Source organism: Sinocyclocheilus grahami, unplaced genomic scaffold, assembly GCF_001515645.1.
Source record: "Sinocyclocheilus grahami isolate Dianchi unplaced genomic scaffold, SAMN03320097.WGS_v1.1 scaffold362.1, whole genome shotgun sequence".
Taxonomy (NCBI): Eukaryota; Metazoa; Chordata; class Actinopteri; order Cypriniformes; family Cyprinidae; genus Sinocyclocheilus; species Sinocyclocheilus grahami.
The window spans coordinates 627,646-649,918 of NW_015505541.1; the positions used below are offsets into that span (position 1 = coordinate 627,646).

Consider the following 22,273-nt stretch of genomic DNA (forward strand, 5'->3'; position numbering starts at 1 on the left):
AATTATCGCTCTCATTTCCATATATCGTACTATAAGTCGATATATTGACTATCGCGACAGGCCTATATATATATACTGTATATATATATATATATATATATATATATATATATGTCTAGTACAGCAGAAATGTACCAAATATATTCATCTATTTCATGCCAAAACAGAAGTTGCAGCTTGGTGGTCAAATAGCCAATTTAAAGTTTTGAGATTTGAAACTTACAGTATTTCATACATCAACATTTGATTCTTCATAACATAAACATTATGTTTATGTTACATTTGACATTTTTACACATTTTTTTACATTTCACACATTTTTAAAGACTTTTAAAAATCAAGTGAAGAAAGCTGGACAATTAAAGGGATACTCCACATAAGATTCATTCATGAACAAAGCAAGTGACCACTGTGTTAATGAATGGGCCATTGAATCATTGACTCACCTGAGTTGTTAAAAAATGCTGAACAAAAATGCAAAATCAAAACACTATATTTCTGGGAGACACAACTTTTCTGCTTTGTTTGGAACAATTTTAACAATTTTAAAGTAACAACTGTCAAAATTGACAATGTTTTGGTCAATTATTTTAATGAACTTAGTGTTTATTAAACTGTTGTATAAAATTTGTATTAGCAACCGTGCAGATATTCAGTAAAAGAGTCATTTTTGCAGCTTGTTGTCAATAAATTGCCTTTTTAGAAGTTTTGGGATCTGACATTGGCAGTGTTTTATGCATCAAGCACTTTTATCACAAAAATGTGATTCTTTATAACATGAACATGAACTTCTTACATGTTATAAAGTTAAGAAAGCTGGAGAATTTCAGTGATACTCCACCTAAATATGAACATTCTCTTTTCTTTTCATGTCATCTCAGTTGTATATGACTTATAATCTAAATATTTATTATGAATCATAACCAGTTATAATTCATCATAAATATTCCCCTTTTTAGAGCTAATAAAAAATAAAAACATTACACTTTCTTTATGTGAACACAAACAAAGAAACAAAATGAAAACTATAATCCATCATTTCTGACAAACTGTAATGAGTGGGTTCATCGATTCATGCACTGAGATTGTATACCATCATGTTCGCTTTGTGTGGTTTTAGAAGCATCAACTTTTGGGTTACTATTCACTTGCATTACATGGACTCACAGTGATAAAAAATTTTTTTAAAGATCTTTGTGTTTATCTGAAGAAAGTCATACATTTGGGACAGCATGAGGAAATTATGAGAGAATTAAAATTTTTTGGGTGGAGCATCCCTTTAATGGAAAGCACAACAAACTACAGGAGAGCCCAGTATTACTCCCTCTTTCCAGAAATGGGCGGAGTCCAAATGATGTGGCAAAACCGTGGTTTGTCCTGAGGAGAATTTGTACACTGTGCATGCTCTGCCTGCTCTCACACTTCATTATTCAACACATACACATACACACACACACATACTGACAGCACAGAAAAGCTCTTTGGGCTTTTGAGAGGATGTATTTTTAGAGTGATGAAATCTCATGACCAGACTGAGGCTGCATGTCTCACTAGTTTCTTTGCTCCAGGCACTGTCCTTCCACCATCTCTCACCCGCTCACTCAAGGTTAAGCTTCTTTAAGTGTCCTGTTTTGTTTTCTAACTCATCTTCAGTGTTTAGTATTTAAAGTGTCTAGTCCATTTTTTAATATACATTATATATGTTAAAGTTAAGCAGAAGAGTGATGCGTTCATATAGATTGCAAAAATCTGTGTGAACTAGAATGCTGCAGCAGTATCTCAAAACACATTTTTAATATCTATGCTTTATTCAGACCTTCACCGGATAATGAGGCAATGTGGGTGGAAGCAGCAGCACAGTAGAGATCCTGAGCTTTCTGGTTTGTATCAAACAAGGTGAGATAAAACAACATGAAATATATATATAGTATATATACACATCAACTCTTCAGACTCTTCTGAAGGAGTCAAAAAAGTCCTCAAAGTAATTATGAACAATGACATGCTAAGGGAAAGCCGCACAAGATGATTTGCAAACAAAAAGGAGATGTTTGAATAAGATAAGCTTGTAATCATGATAGCTACACTGCAACTTTTGCAACTTTCAACTTGCACACATTTTACCCAACAACTGCATACAAACTTGGTTAAACACACAAAAAACTGTGTTTATTTCAGTCAAATGTCTTGCATGGGTGACGCACGATATAACAGGCCAAAATAGTTGAGTTGTGAGTTGTTGTTTTTTGGACTGCTGGCTAAAAAAAGGTTGCAATGAGTACTACTGCAGATCATATTTCTTAATGCAGCTTTTGGTTGCAAAAAAGGATAAAGATCACAAAATAAAATCGCAACATATCACATAACTGTTAGATAAGAGAACAGAACAACCTGCAAACATAGACAATAAATAATGGACAAGGAACAACTGAATTTAGGGCTATAAATACACAGGGAAACACTGGGGTCTATAAGTTTAACACATGAGGGCAAAACTCTATCCAACTCAAAACAGAACTCAAACATATGCTGATGTACATACATTTTTAAACATTAAAAATGTTTTGTTTTTAGTTATGAATATGTAATTTAGGCATGTTTTTTCTTCAGATCTCTTCAGGGTAGCAACATCTAACAGGATGTTTGACAGGAATGAAAATGAGGCTATGAGGGATTGTTCAGTTGACAATGTCTTTCAGTAGACAAACACCTTTTTAAAAGTTGTGATTTGCAAAAACTTGATCCAGGACCTTTATACAGTTTGTGCCATTGGAAAGGCTGTAAGTCTATCCCTCACAGCTTTGTTTTCATCCATGTTAAATTCAGTATGGTGTCTAACCTGATTAAGATCTATAAAAAATTACTAATTCCTGACATCTAGTGATTAATTAAATGCTGTGCATTTTGTTCCAGTTTCATTAATGTTTAAATTGATGCATTAACAATGAAGCATATGCAAAATGAAAGACTGATACCAACAAAAAGTGATTTGCACAGCACTCTGCATTTATTAATTGTGCGCTGTAAGAAAGATATAAGCTGATCTCAGCTATCTGGCATTTATTAATTGTGCGCTGTAAGAAAAATATAAGCTGATCTCAACTATCTGCTGAAGTTACAAAGGTATGCAATATAAGTAGATTTGTAGAGTTAGTGTTGACAGTGTTAACTATAGTGGCCCCTGTCAAGTGAAGTAAAAATACCCTATGTGTTTATCGTAGATGGGTGTTCCCCAGCTAGACTGCTGTGTGTGTGTGTGTGCATTTGACGATCGCCAGATGATAACCTGATTGAATTATGGCCAATATGATGAGAAGTGCCACTTCTGTGCCACTTTAAAAATGGAGGAAGCGTTCACTGTGTTTGAGCACGCTCAATGAATATTTCATCACCCTGAGAGCTGAGGCACGCTTTGAGGCTGAGTGGTCTACAGACTCCATATGTGGGCTCTTCCTTTCACTCTCTCTAGGACAGAGCAACCATTCTGCCAAACCAGAGCACCATGTGCTATCAGGGTCTGGAGAGAGAAGCCCTTACTGCACTGAATGGAATTTCTGCAAATTCATGCTTGTGTGCCCAAGAACAAACCAAAGGAATGTTTGACTATGTGTGTCGGTGATGTAAAAAAAGAAGGAATAAGAAAATGTCTAAGACTGTTTGTGCTTGTATTGCATCTGATAGAAACCACAGCAAAGTAAGCCTTGCCTTCTGGCTCAAATGACCGGATACAGGATGTGATAAAGCATTTGTCTGCTAGTGTTATACATTACGCTTGTGATCACAGATTGTACTTATATAACACAGTGTAGGCAACAAAAGCATTAGACAGAAGCACCACAGGCAGTCATTTTCTCTTTAAACTATAGAACATCCATACTGCCAGAAATGTGGTGACTTTAACACTGATCCATTTTTTGGATTGTTGTAAAAGCTCCCTTATGATTTGAGATTTACAGCAAATTCATGCAAAACTAAGTAAAAATAGTGATTCTACTAACTGAACTATTATTCAGTGGTGTTTTTCTCCTTTCAAACAACAAGCTACTGTTTCTAAAGTGTAGTGGTGCAGCATGATCAAAAGTTATAGCTTTTTTATGTCTGAGATGGGGTAATAATTTGGTTCTTTCTAAATGTTAATTTCTCTTTCATATGAATTGTGATTCATTTCAACTAATTGGTTCACTGAGACAATTCATGTAAATTAATCACTCGTTAAAAATCCCTTATTGCTTTTGTGCTAGCAAAAATAAAGTATAAATATGTGGAAAATATGGTAAAAATGTGTGTATAAATAGAAATTAAATTAAATTATATAAAAAATAGAAATTATATCATTATTTATGTTTTTAATAATTAAAAAATATTGGCTAATGTGGCTATTTTTGTTTGTAGCTTGTAGTGTTGCTAACTACTTTTTTAAATCAGTAGTTTGACTACAACTACTTCAACATGTTTAGTAACTTTTCAAGCTACAGTTTCAAAGTACACCAAAAATAAAGTTCCCAAAAGAGGTTTTTTTTGCAGAAAAGCTGTAAGAACCATTTTTGGTTCCAAAGATCCTTTCAGTGAGCAGTTCCTAAAAGAACCATTTATTTCTTAGTGAGAAGAACATTTAATCTAACATTTCTTTCCACTCTAAAAACTTTTTGTGCATTAAAAGATACCACTGATGATGTTAAAGGTTCTTCATGGGACCATAGATGCCAACCGTGCCAATAAAGAACCTTTATTTTTAAGTGTAGCTTCGCCAACATTGGATACACTGCATTCTTACTTTTTGGACGTCACATTTTTCTGGGGATTTACAGAACCCCATACATGCACAGATGGGAGATTCTGCCCAAGAACATTCACAGCAGCCATATTTAGCATCAGTGTTAAATACTTTAACAGCTTCTGTAAAATGACAAATGAACCCTGATGGCCAGCAGCATATTGACAGAGCCAGAATGAGGGTGACAACTTGTGCCCAAGCATTATACATCAAAACGTGTTTCTATCTGCCTCCTGCTCTGGGAAGACCCCAGAAATGTAATAGGGCTATGCCATTCTCTTCAATAACATCAGAAACTCTTTAAATTGTGTTTAAAGAGCCATTGCTCTTCAATTTTCAGCCTACTCAGATGCAGCCAAGCTAAGAGAAGTTAGAGATTAAATAAATTGAGATGGAGCCAGCGGTGAAAATTATTGCCAAAGTTTCTTTCATCAGCAGATGCCACTTCCAAAATTGGTTTATCAAATTGATAAGAATTTTCATTTGCTTAAGGATCCATTATATAGAATGTTATTATAATAATTATAAACAAAATGTTAAATTATTAACTTTAATCTTAAGTTAAAATATATAAACACGACTGTTCTTGTTGAATATCAACATAATCAGAAACTTATTCCAGAAAAATAATAGAGGACAGGAGCAAGCAGATTTCAGCTGCTGTCTTGATAAAGTGGAGAAGAAGAGGGATGACAAGATAATAGTCCTCAGAGATGTGATTCCATCAAAGCCTCTGATTCATCTGTGTTGGATCACAGGTTCACCGAGGACAGTCATGCTCGGGCACATTTGAGACAGTCGTCTATGAAATACCCCACTGAGTTCATTTCTGCTCAGGTCACTCCCAGAACAATCTTTCTGATGCTTGTTTTTCTGTTTTTGGAGGCTGTAACATTGGACTGCGATAAGGGTTGAAAGGAAATGTAAATAGAAACTATTGTATGTGGCCATGATAACAAGTCTGAGTAAGCTTTGTTTCCAGGCAGGTTTTCAGGAGACGAGACAACGCCCTGGGACATTTTTCCTTCTTATTCCCTGAAAAAGAACCCATTACGTAATAGTGCTCGCCTGTGCAGAAAGTGTGAGCCGACAGCCTGACTGATCCAGTTTAAATGCGAGCACGCATGACAGCAGACGGGCTGGGAGGAGGTGGAGGAGAGATGGGAGAGGGTGTGAGCGATGCAATATGCATTTCACTGAAGGGTTTATCTTGCTCTGTGCTCACAATGAAGTTCACTACATACAGTATGATGTGTATCTCACTATGCATTGCCTAATTTTCCCGATCCAAAAGACTGACAATGACAAAAGACTGATTTGTAAAACTTGATCTAATATTTCATCTTTTTAAAATGTTACAGGTTTAGCTCATGAGAACACTTGAAAACCTACTGCATTAATCTACACTTTGTCTACACGTTGATATTGTTATATGAGACATATATAAAGGCATTGCCTAATTTTCCCGATCCAAAAGACTGACAATGACAAAAGACTGATTTGTAAAACTTGATCTAATATTTCATCTTTTTAAAATGTTACAGGTTTATATAGCTCATGAGAACACTTGAAAACCTACTGCATTAATCTACACTTTGTCTACACGTTGATATTGTTATATGAGACATATATAAAGAAAAAAAAAATGATATTATTACATTTATTCATTTACAGAAGCTTTTTTTTTTTTCAAAGCAACTTCCAAATAAGAATTACAATAAGTGATTCCTCTTAGGAGGCATGAGAACAAGTCCTTCCAATACAAAGTTTCAAACATTGTCCAGAATAGTATAAGCTACAACAGGGAGGGATACAAGAAATAGTTAAAGCATAGAAGATTTATATATTATGGTTCTGTTGAAGGTAATAAATAATACTATTTCATGATTAAATGTTTTTTAGTAGCTGTCAAATAAGAGAAAGGTTAATAAAAGTAATACATTTCACTCTGAAGAGATCCACCATATTTGGTGCATCATTTGCTAAAGTATTTGAAAGTTATTTTGTACATCAATCAATCAATCAATCAATCAATCGATATAAATAAAATGAAATACTGTATCACTTTTGCCCCTTATATCTACACTATATTAGAATAGTGCTCCTCTGGTTGCCTTTATATTTACATGATTTTTAATCAAAACAATATTGTTTTATTTCCTTTTATGTTGCCCCATAAATATAAAAAATGTATTATTCATCATATATATATATTGTAAATGGTACTTATAGTCCCATATACCAACCTCACTGGAAACATCTTCCCTATCTTAGGCTTTTCTAATCAGGGAACACTTTCCCTCTCCCTCTTTCTCTTCCGCTCCCTATGAATGTTTGCCCTGAGGCCAGAGAGGGAGCAGCAGTTCAGAAACTTCACATAAATGCCCAGCACTCATCATATGCAGACTCTCACACATTCGCCACAGCTCTCAGGCTCCATGTGAGTGTTAGATAAGTCAAGTGGATGTGTGCTGAGAAGAAGGCTCAGCATATTACTGCACTCTTATCACTGTAATATCCCCATATCATTTTAAGCCTGATAGAAGGACATAAAGTGGAGTAAGTGGAAGTATAAAGTGGAAGATTTTGAAAGACAGCGCTGTAATGTGGTGTAAGATTTAAACAGAAGGTAAAACTGGCCTATTAGCTCCTCTATTACTTATGTTCCTGTGATTCAGTGAAATATGAGCTGGTTGGAAGATCCAGTGAAAGTTGATCTGTAAAAATGTAAAATATTTATATGTTGCTCAACAGAGTTCAGGAATGCAATGTCATGAATCAGAAAAGCTTAATTCAGTGATAAAAAAGACCATACACCCTTCTAATCCTTGGGGCATAACAAAAGGATGGGATTACAGGGCAAGAGCTCATTCCCGGTAACTGATCTGCAGTTTTTCCTGTTTCAGAGCAGGCCATGTGACCTATTGTGGAGTCAGACCGTGGAGCCGAGTCTGATGGAGCTAAAGGTCCACTACTTTCAATACAATCCCCATTTTATTCCTTTTGTTGGTTCAGTTTTGGGTGTTTTAATTTAAAAGTCAATTTTGAGTGTTTCTTTTCTTTACTTAGATGCATTTAAAGGGTTAGTTCACCCAAAAATGACACTTTGTCTACACGTTGATATTGTTATATGAGACATATATAAAGAAAAAAAAAATGATATTATTACATTTATTCATTTACAGAAGCTTTTTTTTTTTTCAAAGCAACTTCCAAATAAGAATTACAATAAGTGATTCCTCTTAGGAGGCATGAGAACAAGTCCTTCCAATACAAAGTTTCAAACATTGTCCAGAATAGTATAAGCTACAACAGGGAGGGATACAAGAAATAGTTAAAGCATAGAAGATTTATATATTATGGTTCTGTTGAAGGTAATAAATAATACTATTTCATGATTAAATGTTTTTTAGTAGCTGTCAAATAAGAGAAAGGTTAATAAAAGTAATACATTTCACTCTGAAGAGATCCACCATATTTGGTGCATCATTTGCTAAAGTATTTGAAAGTTATTTTGTACATCAATCAATCAATCAATCAATCAATCGATATAAATAAAATGAAATACTGTATCACTTTTGCCCCTTATATCTACACTATATTAGAATAGTGCCTCTTAGGAGGCATGAGAACAAGTCCTTCCAATACAAAGTTTCAAACATTGTCCAGAATAGTATAAGCTACAACAGGGAGGGATACAAGAAATAGTTAAAGCATAGAAGATTTATATATTATGGTTCTGTTGAAGGTAATAAATAATACTATTTCATGATTAAATGTTTTTTAGTAGCTGTCAAATAAGAGAAAGGTTAATAAAAGTAATACATTTCACTCTGAAGAGATCCACCATATTTGGTGCATCATTTGCTAAAGTATTTGAAAGTTATTTTGTACATCAATCAATCAATCAATCAATCAATCAATCAATCAATCGATATAAATAAAATGAAATGGGTGAGTCTCGTGAAAACCAACGTTTGTTAACAGGAGCAAAGGAAGCAAAGTTTCCTTACTTTAGCAAAGGAAAACCAGTCTCCTCTTGGCTTATATCGAAATCCTCCGACATTCTTCTTTACAAATCCTCATTTTGTACTTCTAATAAGTGACTCTAATAAGTTGTTTTGTTTTGATCTCTCCGCTGCGTTTCCGCGTGCGTCACTTCTGAGCGGCACATGCTCAAAGCTGAACTCATACGTCATCCACCCGGAACTTCTTCCGTGTACAACAGTGAGCGCAAGCTACATTAAAGTGATTATTAAGTTTTGAATATCGATATTTTTCTTACAAAAACGCATCGATTCATCTGAAAGAAGAAAGTCATATACACCTAGGATGACTTGAGGGTTAGTCATTTATGGGCTAATTTTCATTTTTGGGTGAACTAACCCTTTAATGTCTTAGACAGAAAAAAAGCTCATAACTTATTGGTTATAACTTTTCACAACGTCTTAAGTCAAGCACAATGAATAATAGCGCTAACAGGAAACGTTCACATAATGTTTTTTAAAAAAACTGGGCATTTCGAACATACAGACAACATTCAGAAATAACTTTTTCATAACTTAATGAAAACATTATAAAATGTTCTTACAACTTTTTTTTAGCTATGATCACTGGCATGAACACAAAGTAGGCTAAGTGATAGCATACTTATTTGACTTTGTTTGATTCATTCATTGTATGCATTAAATGTAACAATGTTTGCCTTTGATGTTCTCTGTAAATTTGTACATCATTAGTGAAAACATTTATAATGATTGATCTAACATATTGATTAAATTAATGGAGTTGGGGTGTCGGTGTAGCATTGAAAAATTTTGCACATCTTACGCTACCACTTAATATTATTTAAAAGATTAATAGATGCATATGGATCTATGAACATTCAAATTAACTTAATCATTTACATTAATGTGTAAATGTGTACATATTTTTAGCAGACACCTTCTTATCAAAGCAATTCATGCACAGCTCGTACATGTATAGTGTTAAGCAGTTATTTTAAATACAGTTAAAGGGGTCATATGATGCTATTTTAAGGATCATTATTTGGTGTATTTGGTGTAACAGAATATGTTAACATGCTTTAATGTTCAAAAAACACATTATTTTTAAAATGCTGTACATTATTGTAGGTCCTCTATGCCCCGCCTCTCTCAAACATGTGTTTTCAACAAAGCCCCCACCTTTGACAAGCGCAATCTGCTCTGATTGGCCAGCTGACCCAGTGCATTGTGATTGGCTGAACACCACAAGCACGCATCGGAAATGTAACGCCCCTTACCATAATCGCGAGCTTCAGCTTTCAAAGTAAATATCAAGACAGTTAATAATGTCGTTAGTTTTACCATCAGTTCAAGCCCGAAAGGGCAACAGAGTCGCGTGACAGACACAGTGATGATGCAGTACACAAGCCGCGGTTAAGACAGCTGACGTGCTATGATTTCTGACAGGCAGTTCACTCTCCTGTGATGTGACCCTGTTCCCCTCACACACACACACACACACACAATGCGTTACTCTGCGCTGCGCAAAACTCCACATTTGAACAGTCAATAGCAAATACTTAAACTAATAACAAAACATAATTACAGTCGCTGATTCAGAAGCGCCAGATTGTCATAGCAAAGTCGGAATTGACCCTTTTTTTTTTTAGAAATAGCCTTTGTGCACAGCCAGCCTTGTACTCTTCTAGGTGCACAAATTCGAACATCTGGGTTGTGCTGTTCTGTTGTAAATAAATCTTAACCAATGATTCCTAATTGCATCTACTTCCGGAAGGCCAAATAAAGTGCTTTTGCTTTCGCACTGAAACACACAGTGTCTCCCTGACATGGCTGCATCAACACTACTGCTGTTCCTGAAACCACGCCTTCTTTCTTTGCGTGCACATTTGGGCGGCATTATGCTAATATTTCCACATAGTGAGGTAGATATGTGGGGGCATGTTAAAACGAGCCGTTTTAGGTAGGTGTGGCTGACTCTTAACTTTTATAAAGAATATCTCTTTGGATTTGAGACTTTAGTCTTTGCAACTTTACAGATCTTCTTTATGCACCAAGAGCTTGTAACACTCCAAAGAGAAAGGAAAACTTGAAATCACATCATATGACCCCTTTAAATTGAGGCCAGCATCAAAGTGTAAAATAGCTATACACAAATATAATTACAGACAGCATGTGAGTAGGACGTTTAGACTTCTCCAAATATTTGGACACAAATACAAAGTAAAAGTGGATGTAATATATTTACAATGTTGTAAATACATCTAACATTTGCACATCATCAATTTTCTAAATCCAACCACGCCCGCTGAGTGCACAAGAATCTGGGGGGGCCGTAACCATCGTGATAATGACGTCCTCTCACCCATGGTCTCAGAGTGGTCCTCCTCTAACCCCGCCTTTGTTTAAATATCTTATTGATTATTGGTCAATTTAGTTTGACTGACGTTAGAAAGCACGGGACGCGTGGCCTTGTGTTCTAAAAGCCACGCCCACCTTTCAAGTTCGGTTGAGGTGAAGGCGAATCTTTTCTCCCTCCAACCCAAAGCGGATATAGCTTTCGCGGAGTAGCTGATTGATACCGTTCTTCAAGGTGGGTCATTTTTCATACCTCTTCTTCCCCGTTGTATATGGTTCCTTACTTCAGTTATATAATGAATATGATCATTTCTGATCGTACCGGTCGCTGCGACGCGTTATTTCGTAAAATTCAAAAGACAGAAGTGCAGTAACGTTAGTTACTAGCTATCAAAAATGATCCAAATCAATTGCACGCGCTATCAGGTGAACTACGCTTTATTCAAAACCTATGCAATAATTTGCCATGTATGTACACTCTTTAAAACGTATCTACATGACTCAAGGACAACTTTGCTTGAAGTGACAGGGATTCGTGGCACTCGTCGTGGTCAGTTAACGATAGTAGCAGGTTAGCCATTGGCTGGTTTATGGACAGTAAGTTATTAAATTAGACAAGCTTGAGTAACTCGAGCAGGAGAAATGTAAGGGTTTATATTTGATCTTAAAATCTCCATGCTATTTATTTTGTGATTTAAATAAGGTTAATAGGACAGTAGCGATCAACGTATAACGATGTGTGCCTCTAAACCGCTTCACGTGATTTAAATGCACATCTTAAAATATGCATTGTGTAATATAACACTTCTTCTTTGACAAACTGAAAGCCGGGAAAATATGCAAAAATACCATATTTTTTTCAACCTGAACGCTCTGCTGTGTCCGCTCTGAACACGATTATGAATTAAAACAGTCTTAATTCTCGCCTCAGCTGATGTCGCGTACTTGCTTCAGTGATATCTGAGGTTTTATTTCTCCTCAGGTGCTCCTGGGTCGCTTCACCCTCACTGCTTCGGCCAGCCAGCTTCTTCTCTTCCCCCTTTACACACTGTTTTTCTCTCCCTTCCCTCTTTGCCGGACTCGCCATTTCCCGGAGTGTAAACGATTAAATCATGGATAAGACGGAGCTGATTCAGAAAGCCAAGCTGGCGGAGCAGGCGGAGCGCTATGATGACATGGCCGCGTGCATGAAGCAGGTGACGGAGCAGGGAGCCGAGCTCACTAACGAGGAGAGGAACCTGCTCTCCGTCGCCTACAAGAACGTCGTCGGGGCCCGGAGGTCGGCCTGGAGGGTTATCTCGAGTATTGAACAGAAAACCGAGGGCAACGACAAGAAACTTCAGATGGTGAAGGAGTACAGGGAGAAGGTGGAGGCGGAATTACGCGATATTTGCAACGAGGTGTTGGTAAGGCTGTACTCTATAATGCCTATATACTACAGCATATACTCTATTCTGACTATGTACTAACTACTGATTCTCTACTAGATCTACACTTGCTATACTGTAGTGACTATATACGAACTATAAGTTACCCAACACTGACTCTGTATTCACTAGATTTCTGTACTGGCTCAATATATCTTGTAATCAATACTAGGGATGCTCCGATCCACCTTTTTCGCCTCCGATACCGATTCCGATACCTAGGGTTCGGTATTGGCCGATACCGATCTGATACCAGTGAAGTTTTTTTCCCTCATTTAAATAAATGTAGAATTTATCTCTGTGTGTGGAACTGATAATCATTCTTTCACAATCTACTAGATACAGACTACTTCATTATATGGAAAAATAAAATAAACAAAAATGAAAAAATATAGGCCTATGTGTATTTATAATCTATGACAAAAATGTATCATAAACTAGGTTAGTGGATAATTCGGCAGCAAACGTTATTCTAGAAAAATCAGTGCACAATTTTAGAAATCCAAACATTTAGTGAAAAAACTATATTTTGTGGGGAACAAATAAGTGTTGCACTAAATATGGTAAAATGTTACACATTGCTATTTGTATTATTATAAAATCCTTTTATTAAAAACATTCATGAATGTATTTATATATAACACAAACTCAGTAGTACACATGGAGGATTATATATGCATATACATATGGAGCCTTTAAGGTTTAGCGATGATGAGGAGCTGGTTGTGAGCACCAGCAAGGATTTGTCACTGTTAGCAGTGTCATCACTGGCAGTACATTGAACCCAGTGGTTGTGTTTATATAAGTATATACTATAACATTAAAATGCATTTCTTTTAAATGTATAGCATGTTTTTTAATAAGGCAACAACATATGATAGATACGATAGGACAAAACAAATACAGTGCAGCACAAACTGTTTTTATACAGTCTATGAGCACGAAGCACTTACAATGTGTGCATTTAGTTTTTTATTCTATATTTTCAGTTTTCACTTACATTTTCATTTTGTTTTAGTATGTGCTTTTGTCATTTAAAAAAAAATTATATATAACTTCATTTTTATTTCAGTTATAGTTTTAGTCATTATTTGTTTTAAAATGTACTTTTTTTAATTTTTACATTTATTAAATTTCAGTGCTTTTCATCTAAATTATTTTTTTATTTTGGGTTGCTTTTATTTCAGCTTTGCAATAACACTACTGGCTGGTTCACACCAAAGATGATAACTGTGATGATATTCACTTTAAATTTTATGACACTAGGGAAGTCCATGCCACAACTAATGATACACAGAGGAACTATATTGTTGGATTCACTTTCAGAATCATTTTCAGATTTTTTTTTTTTTACAGCTGAACCTTGAGAACCAGTCAGAATCCACCAGACTTTAAAGTGCTCAAGCATTTAAAGCGGCAGAAACTGCAGTGTGCACTTTTTATAAACCAAGTGTTATCATCTATTGTTGTGGATGCTAAAATCATTAGTTATCGCTCTTTGTGTACTGTATTCTAGCTGTAGTCTATACTCAAGCAGCCTATACTATCTATAATATGTACTCTATTGGCTGTATATTTGCTGTGATACTCAATACTGACTTTGTACATGCTGTAATCAGGCAAAAATCTGTACTGGCTTTGCTTTGTACTTTTTCGGTACCATCTATAGTGTACAGTGCCAATATACTAGCTATACTCTGTGCTGTTTTATGCTGTCCATGCTCAATACTGATTATATACTTCTAGTTTATATTCTGTTTCTGTACTTAAAGTCCTGGCTGACCTCTGTGCGTCAGTAGTACACATGGAGGATTATATATGCATATACATATGGAGCCTTTAAGGTTTAGCGATGATGAGGAGCTGGTTGTGAGCACCAGCAAGGATTTGTCACTGTTAGCAGTGTCATCACTGGCAGTACATTGAACCCAGTGGTTGTGTTTCCCACAACTTCATTGTATCAGGAATAACTGTATTAATCTCAAAATGAGTGCTGTATGGAGCCGTGGCACTTGGATGGGAAAAACGGCCACATACAGTGTTATAGTCATAGCTTGGCACCTCATCACAGTGCTCTTGTTGTAAGAGGCTCTTGTGGAACTGTTAGAGGATTGATTCCTCCGAGCAGGGGTGCAGAGAGCAACAACCAAGCCTTCAGCTTCTCACAATCAATATGTATTGCAGGCAGAAGTACAGCATCTTTCTCTCTCTCTCCTCCCACAGGCAGTGACAGGAAGGTTCTGTGTCATCACTATTGGATTCCCATGGTCACTCCCCTGGTAGCCCAGTCATCTGTTTGGCACACTTATCAAACTTGTTGAAATTCTGCTGCAGCAAAGACAAGACTATTCTTGTCAAGTGCAGTAAATAAGAGCATTAAGACTGAAAATTGATGGACTGACAGATAATGTAAAGGGATAGTTCACTCTAAAATGAAAATTCTGTCATTATTTATGCATCATAATGTCATTCTGAACTAGGCTTGCCGCAATAGACTGTGCTGACGGTGATACCGTTGTTAAGCCGCAACACCGGTTACGTCACTTGCCCACCGACCCCCACCGTCGTTTTGATTTTTTATAGTAATAAAAATAGAGTTCAGTAATAGAACAGACACTACAGTTAAAAACTGAACTCGTATGCTCAATGCAGCGTGCCGAACGGATTTCATTTATCCAGTGAGGAGAGTGAGTCGAGCTGACTGACAAGAAGAGTTGGGTGAGACAGACAAGACATTATAAATTAAACGTGTCCTTTTATTATTGCTTAGAAAAAATGCTGCACGTTTCTTTGTGAAATTGAAATATAACACTATAATAATATACTAATGTAGCACTTGCATATTATTGCTCTTTTGTTGGTTTTGATTGCTTCTATTGTCCTCATTTGTAAGTCGTTTTGGATAAAAGTGTTTGCTAAATAACAAAATTTAAATTGAATGTAAATGTAAATAACAAAACTAAATTGAAAATTTAAAACAAGCCCCAAATCAAATAAGTAACACAAATAAAATAAATCTCTTCATATAAACAAACTAAGGCTTTGTCTGTGCTCTTTCCATTTAAAATTAGAGGCAACCACTGCATTTTAATCATGATCCAAACAAAGATGCTGCATACATGCAACATGAGCAGTTTTTAATCTAAATTACATTGTATCATTTCTAAATTTGAAGCAAAAACAGAATGGTTTGACTTTAGTTTTGTGAAACTATGCATAAAAAATATCTGCATGAAACCGAAACAGCAGAGCTGAATGAGACGCAGATTCACCCTTCGCCAGCAGGTGGCGCTTAAAGCGTTTTCTTGGTTTCCACTGTAAACAAAGCAGCGCTGCACTTATGAACTTTAATATGCATTAGCATATTGAGGAAACGATGGATGGTTTTCAAGCGAAAGTCAAGTAAAAGACCGCTTCTTAAACCAGAGAAGATTAACCTGTCACCGTTAGTTTTACTTTTCTTTTTGTTTTCATTTTTGAAAAACTTATCTTTGCTGTTAAGCTATGGAGGCTCTCTTTTATTTATTTATTTGATTCCTCAGTGTTTGCTAAACATTCTGTAATTTATTAGTCGGTATATAATACAGTATGTGGTGTGTGCTATGCCTCATCTTATTCATTTTTGTTAATAAACGTTTTGTAAGCTAGTTTGTCATTGTATCTTACTGATTTATTGTTGTTGTGCTTTTCGATTAAGAATAACAATGAATCCATCTTTTGTTTTAGTCTTAAAAATGAAAGGTGTGTAGATGTATGTAAGCAAAACAGTGACAACAAGACCATGAATTCGACAGCAAAAGAGAAACTCCTATTCACAAAATTCAAATCACAAATAATACTACTGATGATAAAGAATGGGTTGAATGTTAACAACTTTCGTTTCCATATAACTATAAACTATGATAAAAGTTCATCAGCATGCATTGAATAATCCCATGTTGTAGCGCAAAAAAAGAAAAATAAATAAAAATATTGCGACCAAATCATGTGCTCGTGCGACCAGCTGAGAAAGTTAGTTGCAAAAGAGCGACCAGTGGGAAGAATGAGTCTGGAGCCCTGATATGCATTATACAGAGGCAAGAGGAAAAGAAAAAATACCATCAAAAGACAGTAGTTCCCCTCAGACATGCATTCATTAACTCCTACCCCTAAATGAATCGCGATTTGTTTAGCATCTCAACCGATTTGTATCGTCACATATTTGAATCGATTTTCAACTGGCTCGCGGTTAATCGTTACAGCCCTACATTTAAGCTATTTAAAAGCGAAGGAAAGCGAGGAAAAGAGGGAAAATTCAAACAAACTAAAAACGAACAATTGCTTTACGCCAAATTGCTGCTATTTGAAAGTGAAAGTAAAATGCGCACGCCGCTTTTGCAAGCTATTTAAAAGCAAAGGAAAGCGAGGAAAAGAGGAAACGCCCCTGCCCCCACGGTGATACCGGTATTATCGGTGTTGTGACGCATCGATTAACCGGTGGGAAAAAGATATTTTGAAAAATACAATATGTATAAATATATATATATACTATATCCTTAATATTCAGCCAGTCACACAGGTTTAAAAACAACATGAGGGTGAAAAAATTATGACAAACTATCTATTTTAGGGTGACCCAATTCTTTAAAATGCTTTGTCATTTTGATGGATAAAAGATCATAGATAAGATGCAGCAGGCGCAATGATATTACGCAGCGCCTGAAAATAGTCCCGAGCACGCTCCCTGTGCAAGCAGGTGGTCACGTTGTTTATGTTGACGGAAGTTAGCCTATTTTCAGGCGCTGCCTAATATCATTGCGCCTGCTGCACCCATGGTACGGCAGCAAAGTACCTTGATTATTACGCTGGAATGAAAGTATAGTTCCTAGCCATATCGGCCTAGAAAATCGCAACTTTTCATTTTCCGTCGGTCTTAGAACACGATGTAACTACAGAAGAGTCAAGTTTTAAATAGGAAAAATATATAAACTCTTTGGTCATTTTTGAGCGAGGTGCTAACGGTCTAATCAGATTCAATGATTTATGCTAAGCTACAGCTAAAAGTGCTACCGCCAGACCCGGAGATCAGCTAAATGGATTCGAAAATGGTAAAACTCAACTGTTTAACTCTAGGGGAGTTGGAAAATGAGCCTATTTTCAAAAATAGTGGAGTGTTCCTTTAAACCAGCTGTTTAGACAGTTACCGTGGCTATGCATTTCCTCGCAGTTGATGTTTGTAGTGTGCTTTTTTTTTTTTAAATAGTGCAGTTTGTTTGTTTCAGGACTGTGGCAAGCTAATCCGTCTGCGTGGAGGGGTATCCTTAACATGAGGGACTCGTCCTGGAACAGGGAGTGATTGTGCATGCATACTGTAGGGTACATATAATGTTGCACAAGGTGGCAGGAAATGGACATCATGTCAGCTACTGTTTTCTCTGCATCTCTTTATGCTGAAGAAAAGGGGAGGGAGGGCATTTAAAGATCTGGTTTCCTGTCAGACAAAGAAAGGAGAGTGTGTGAAGACAGGAAGGTCAAAGGCTGATGACACACAGGGAGGATCTCCACTGGTGTGTTGTTTAAAGGGCATGACTCTATGAAGCCTCTCATTGACTAACAAGGGGTCAAGGCTTGACTGGTTAGTATGGCCCAGTTTGCCAATGTTGGTAGATTCTGTAACTACACCACGTGACTGCAAATTAATCTTTCTCCAGTGATAGCCATTCAAAAGTACCTATGTGTATCAGTGTTGTTAGTGTTACTCATGGTTTGTCTAACAGCCCTACTGAACCACCAACGCCCAGAATGTGGTAAACTGGGGAAGATGCTGAATATTAGTCAGTGTAGTAGCCTCAAACTGCAGTGGAGGAGAATTTGGGTTCTTAGTATAAAATGTGAGAAACTTTGTGCTTACTTTTTCAGTTAATATTTAATGTTTATAATGCCATAATACTGCAGCCATTTCCGCCGTAATTAATTGCTTCTGTTGTAGCAGTTTTGTTTAAGGTAGATAAACAAGCTCTTTTTATCTGTCTATTCTTACACTTCCTCTCTCTTCCCACCCTTAGGGACTGCTGGGCGAATATTTGATCAAGAACTCAACAAATGCTGAGAGCAAAGTCTTCTATTTAAAGATGAAGGGTGACTACTACAGATATCTTGCAGAGGTTGCCTCAGGAGATGACAGGAAGGGTAAGTGTTATTTCTGCTATGAATAAAAGAGCTGTATATGCATGTTGTTTCTCATATTTTAGCACAAATGTTTCCATCTCAGATGTGAATAACTCAAATTTGGTCTGTGTTTGGGAGACCTCGTTTGTGCTGCATCTTGTGCTTTGCTCTGGGCCAAATTTGGTCTTTGGACTTCAAATTCAGGATGAATGAGTCTGGGTTCTGTGCCGAGTTTTTAGGTGCCCTGGAGTGTTTTCTGCACCCTCCTTGAGTTAGCTGCTTGTCCTTCTGGAAGACAGTCTTCTGGGGCCTTTATTCCTTTTCTGTCAGGCAGAACAGGAGCACCAGATAGAATATGCCTCACAATACATTTCCATGCATCTAACGCTGGAGGATCTCGACCTTTAGTCAAAGACCTTAAGGGTTTACGTTCTCTGATTTAAAATGAGTGATTTAAAAAGTTATGCTTTTAGATATTGTGTTAAAGGAGACATATTATGCCCCTTTTTACAATATGTAATATAAGACTCTGGTGTCCCCAGAATGTGTCCGTGAAGTTTCAGCTCAAAATACTCCACAGATAATTTATTATAACATTTTGAAAAGGCCTATTTTGAGTGGAAGCAGAATTTTAAAGACCATTTTATGCCACTGAATATATAATCATAGTGTAACAGCATAATAATGCAAGAAGGCCTACACACTTCCAAATGACAACAAACTTTTGATTTTTAAGAATATTTAGATCATGGAAATTAAGTATCAAAATATTAGATGCCTTAAAAAACCCGAATAAATGGTAAATAAACATTTTCTAACAAAAAGTGCAAAGTAACAAGAAAAAAGTAAAATGCACAAAGAACTTGTATGGAGATTTTTCCATCTACAGATTTTTCCCTGACCTTCTTTTCTCTGTAATTTAAGGGTGCACACTATTGCTGAAAAATACAATCACTACTTAGCAGTCAGATGTCCGTATGCACAAAGGCACAGATCCCTAAACAAGACCGCATCTGCAGATTAAACTTTTTTTTGTAGTTAAGCATTTTTTAAATTTGAACTAGCACCTCATGACTACACCATATTATGTACGAGAAGCTGTAAAAAACACAGGCGCAAGTGGAATGTACAAAACATGGTGACATTAATTAAGTAAATATAATGGGCGATATATTGCGTCATCAAATTATTGAGGTCATGTACATATATTGCGTGATAAGTCGATATATTGATTATTACGACAGGCCTAACAGTAGCTGCTTCTAAGTGTTTCTGGTCTACACAAGATTGTCTGCATGTGGTTTCCCTTTCTTCTGTTTCACAACACCCAAGGTGGCCTTTATTCCATCAATGTTCAGTTGCTCTTCAGATCACATACTTAACATGCTTTATGCTTGGTAAAAACCTGGAATAAATCCAGAAAGCGTTCTGGTTTCGTCAGTATGAACATTGTAAACATTTTTATTGCCTCAATGCTGGCAGTGGCTTTTATGTTCTGACACATTCTTGTCTGTGTTGTCATGAGGGGTGTGTGTTGCATTGCTCAGACGTGCTGTTAAATCGGGCATTAGGAAGCACATGTGATGTGGCTGCTGCTCAGACTGTGCAATCACAGGGTCATGTGGGGCCAGAGTACCATGACTGCCCTCTTTAGATTAGATGCGCTGATGTCATTTTTCATGTCTCAGTCTCTTCTCCTCTTTTTTATTTATTTATTTAATTTCTTCTCTTTTTAGTTTGCTCCTTCATTTTTGCTCTTTTCCTTTCTTTTCTTTTTTCTTTGACACTGGGGAAATGTACACGGTTGGCACAGCAGATCTAAAATGACAGACTGAGCATTGAAAGGGCTGGGCTGTCACACAGGAAGTCTGCACCGTTCTCTGCTTTTCAGTTGTTTATTTGTGTTTGCATGGTTTGTCTAACAGCCCTACTGAACCACCAACGCCCAGAATGTGGTAAACTGGGGAAGATGCTGAATATTAGTCAGTGTAGTAGCCTCAAACGGCAGTGGAGGAGAATTTGGGTTCTTAGTATAAAATGTGAGAAACTTTGTGCTTTTTCAGTTAATATTTAATGTTTATAATGCCATAGTACTGCAGCCATTTCCGCCGTAATTAATTGCTTCTGTTGTAGCAGTTTTGTTTAAGGTAGATAAACAAGCTCTTTTTATCTGTCTATTCTTACACTTCCTCTCTCTTCCCACCCTTAGGGACTGCTGGGCGAATATTTGATCAAGAACTCAACAAATGCTGAGAGCAAAGTCTTCTATTTAAAGATGAAGGGTGACTACTACAGATATCTTGCAGAGGTTGCCTCAGGAGATGACAGGAAGGGTAAGTGTTATTTCTGCTATGAATAAAAGAGCTGTATATGCATGTTGTTTCTCATATTTTAGCACAAATGTTTCCATCTCAGATGTGAATAACTCAAATTTGGTCTGTGTTTGGGAGACCTCGTTTGTGCTGCATCTTGTGCTTTGCTCTGGGCCAAATTTGGTCTTTGGACTTCAAATTCAGGATGAATGAGTCTGGGTTCTGTGCCGAGTTTTTAGGTGCCCTGGAGTGTTTTCTGCACCCTCCTTGAGTTAGCTGCTTGTCCTTCTGGAAGACAGTCTTCTGGGGCCTTTATTCCTTTTCTGTCAGGCAGAACAGGAGCACCAGATAGAATATGCCTCACAATACATTTCCATGCATCTAACGCTGGAGGATCTCGACCTTTAGTCAAAGACCTTAAGGGTTTACGTTCTCTGATTTAAAATGAGTGATTTAAAAAGTTATGCTTTTAGATATTGTGTTAAAGGAGACATATTATGCCCCTTTTTACAATATGTAATATAAGACTCTGGTGTCCCCAGAATGTGTCCGTGAAGTTTCAGCTCAAAATACTCCACAGATAATTTATTATAACATTTTGAAAAGGCCTATTTTGAGTGGAAGCAGAAACACACAGTTTTTCGGGCCTGTCTCTATCAATGCAAATGAGCTGCTGCTCCCTGCCCTCTTTTCCAGAAAAGAGCTGCGCCATTACACCTCGTACCTGCTAAAAACATCTGTTTTGGTTCTGATTATCATGTTTATCACACTGAAATCATGTGTTTTAAACCATATGAGTTTAAACTTCTGATGTATGGTCTGAGTGCACACATCTGACAGAAAGCTGCTGTCACAGCATGTGAGTACTAAACTAAGTTCTCATTCACACACACGTTTACTTTAAAAACACACGAGTTACAAAAACAGTCGGTTATGTCTGTGAAGGTTAACAGCTGGGAAATAAATCACATGTTTATTTTAGATCTGTGTGGCAGCAGCAGTAAATAAATCAATAAATCCACTGCTGTCTTGTCTCCTCTGAGGCTGGGACTCTAAATAGTGTTCTGTGCTCATCTGTGCAGCCAAAGACAGAACAGTTAGCATGTTTTGTTCAAACTTTCGCCATGGCATTAGAGCTGGTACACCGTGCTTGCGAAATCAAATGACGGCGCCGTGGGTGGAAACTTACAGATTAAGGGGCAGTAATATTATAATGAGATCCCTTTGCCTCGTCACCAAGGGAGCAAAATC

The 22,273-nt window shown here is 36.7% G+C and overlaps 1 protein-coding gene across 2 annotated transcripts in view; it reads left to right on the forward strand.

Moving 5' to 3' along the window:
- The first annotated feature begins 11,266 nt into the window (after positions 1-11,266).
- The window catches only part of ywhaqa (tyrosine 3-monooxygenase/tryptophan 5-monooxygenase activation protein, theta polypeptide a), a 16,908-nt gene continuing 5,901 nt past the window's right edge, over positions 11,267-22,273 (forward strand). Inside the window, exons 1-3 of one of the 2 annotated variants that reach the window (XM_016230047.1) lie at positions 11,267-11,371; positions 12,119-12,542; positions 18,608-18,731. In XM_016230047.1, coding sequence (XP_016085533.1) covers positions 12,249-12,542; positions 18,608-18,731 — 418 coding nt within the window. In that variant the 5' untranslated portion in view covers positions 11,267-11,371; positions 12,119-12,248. Of the gene's footprint in view, positions 11,372-11,491; positions 11,563-12,118; positions 12,543-18,607; positions 18,732-22,273 lie in introns of those variants that run through there. The other variant, XM_016230048.1, reaches the window with a different exon arrangement.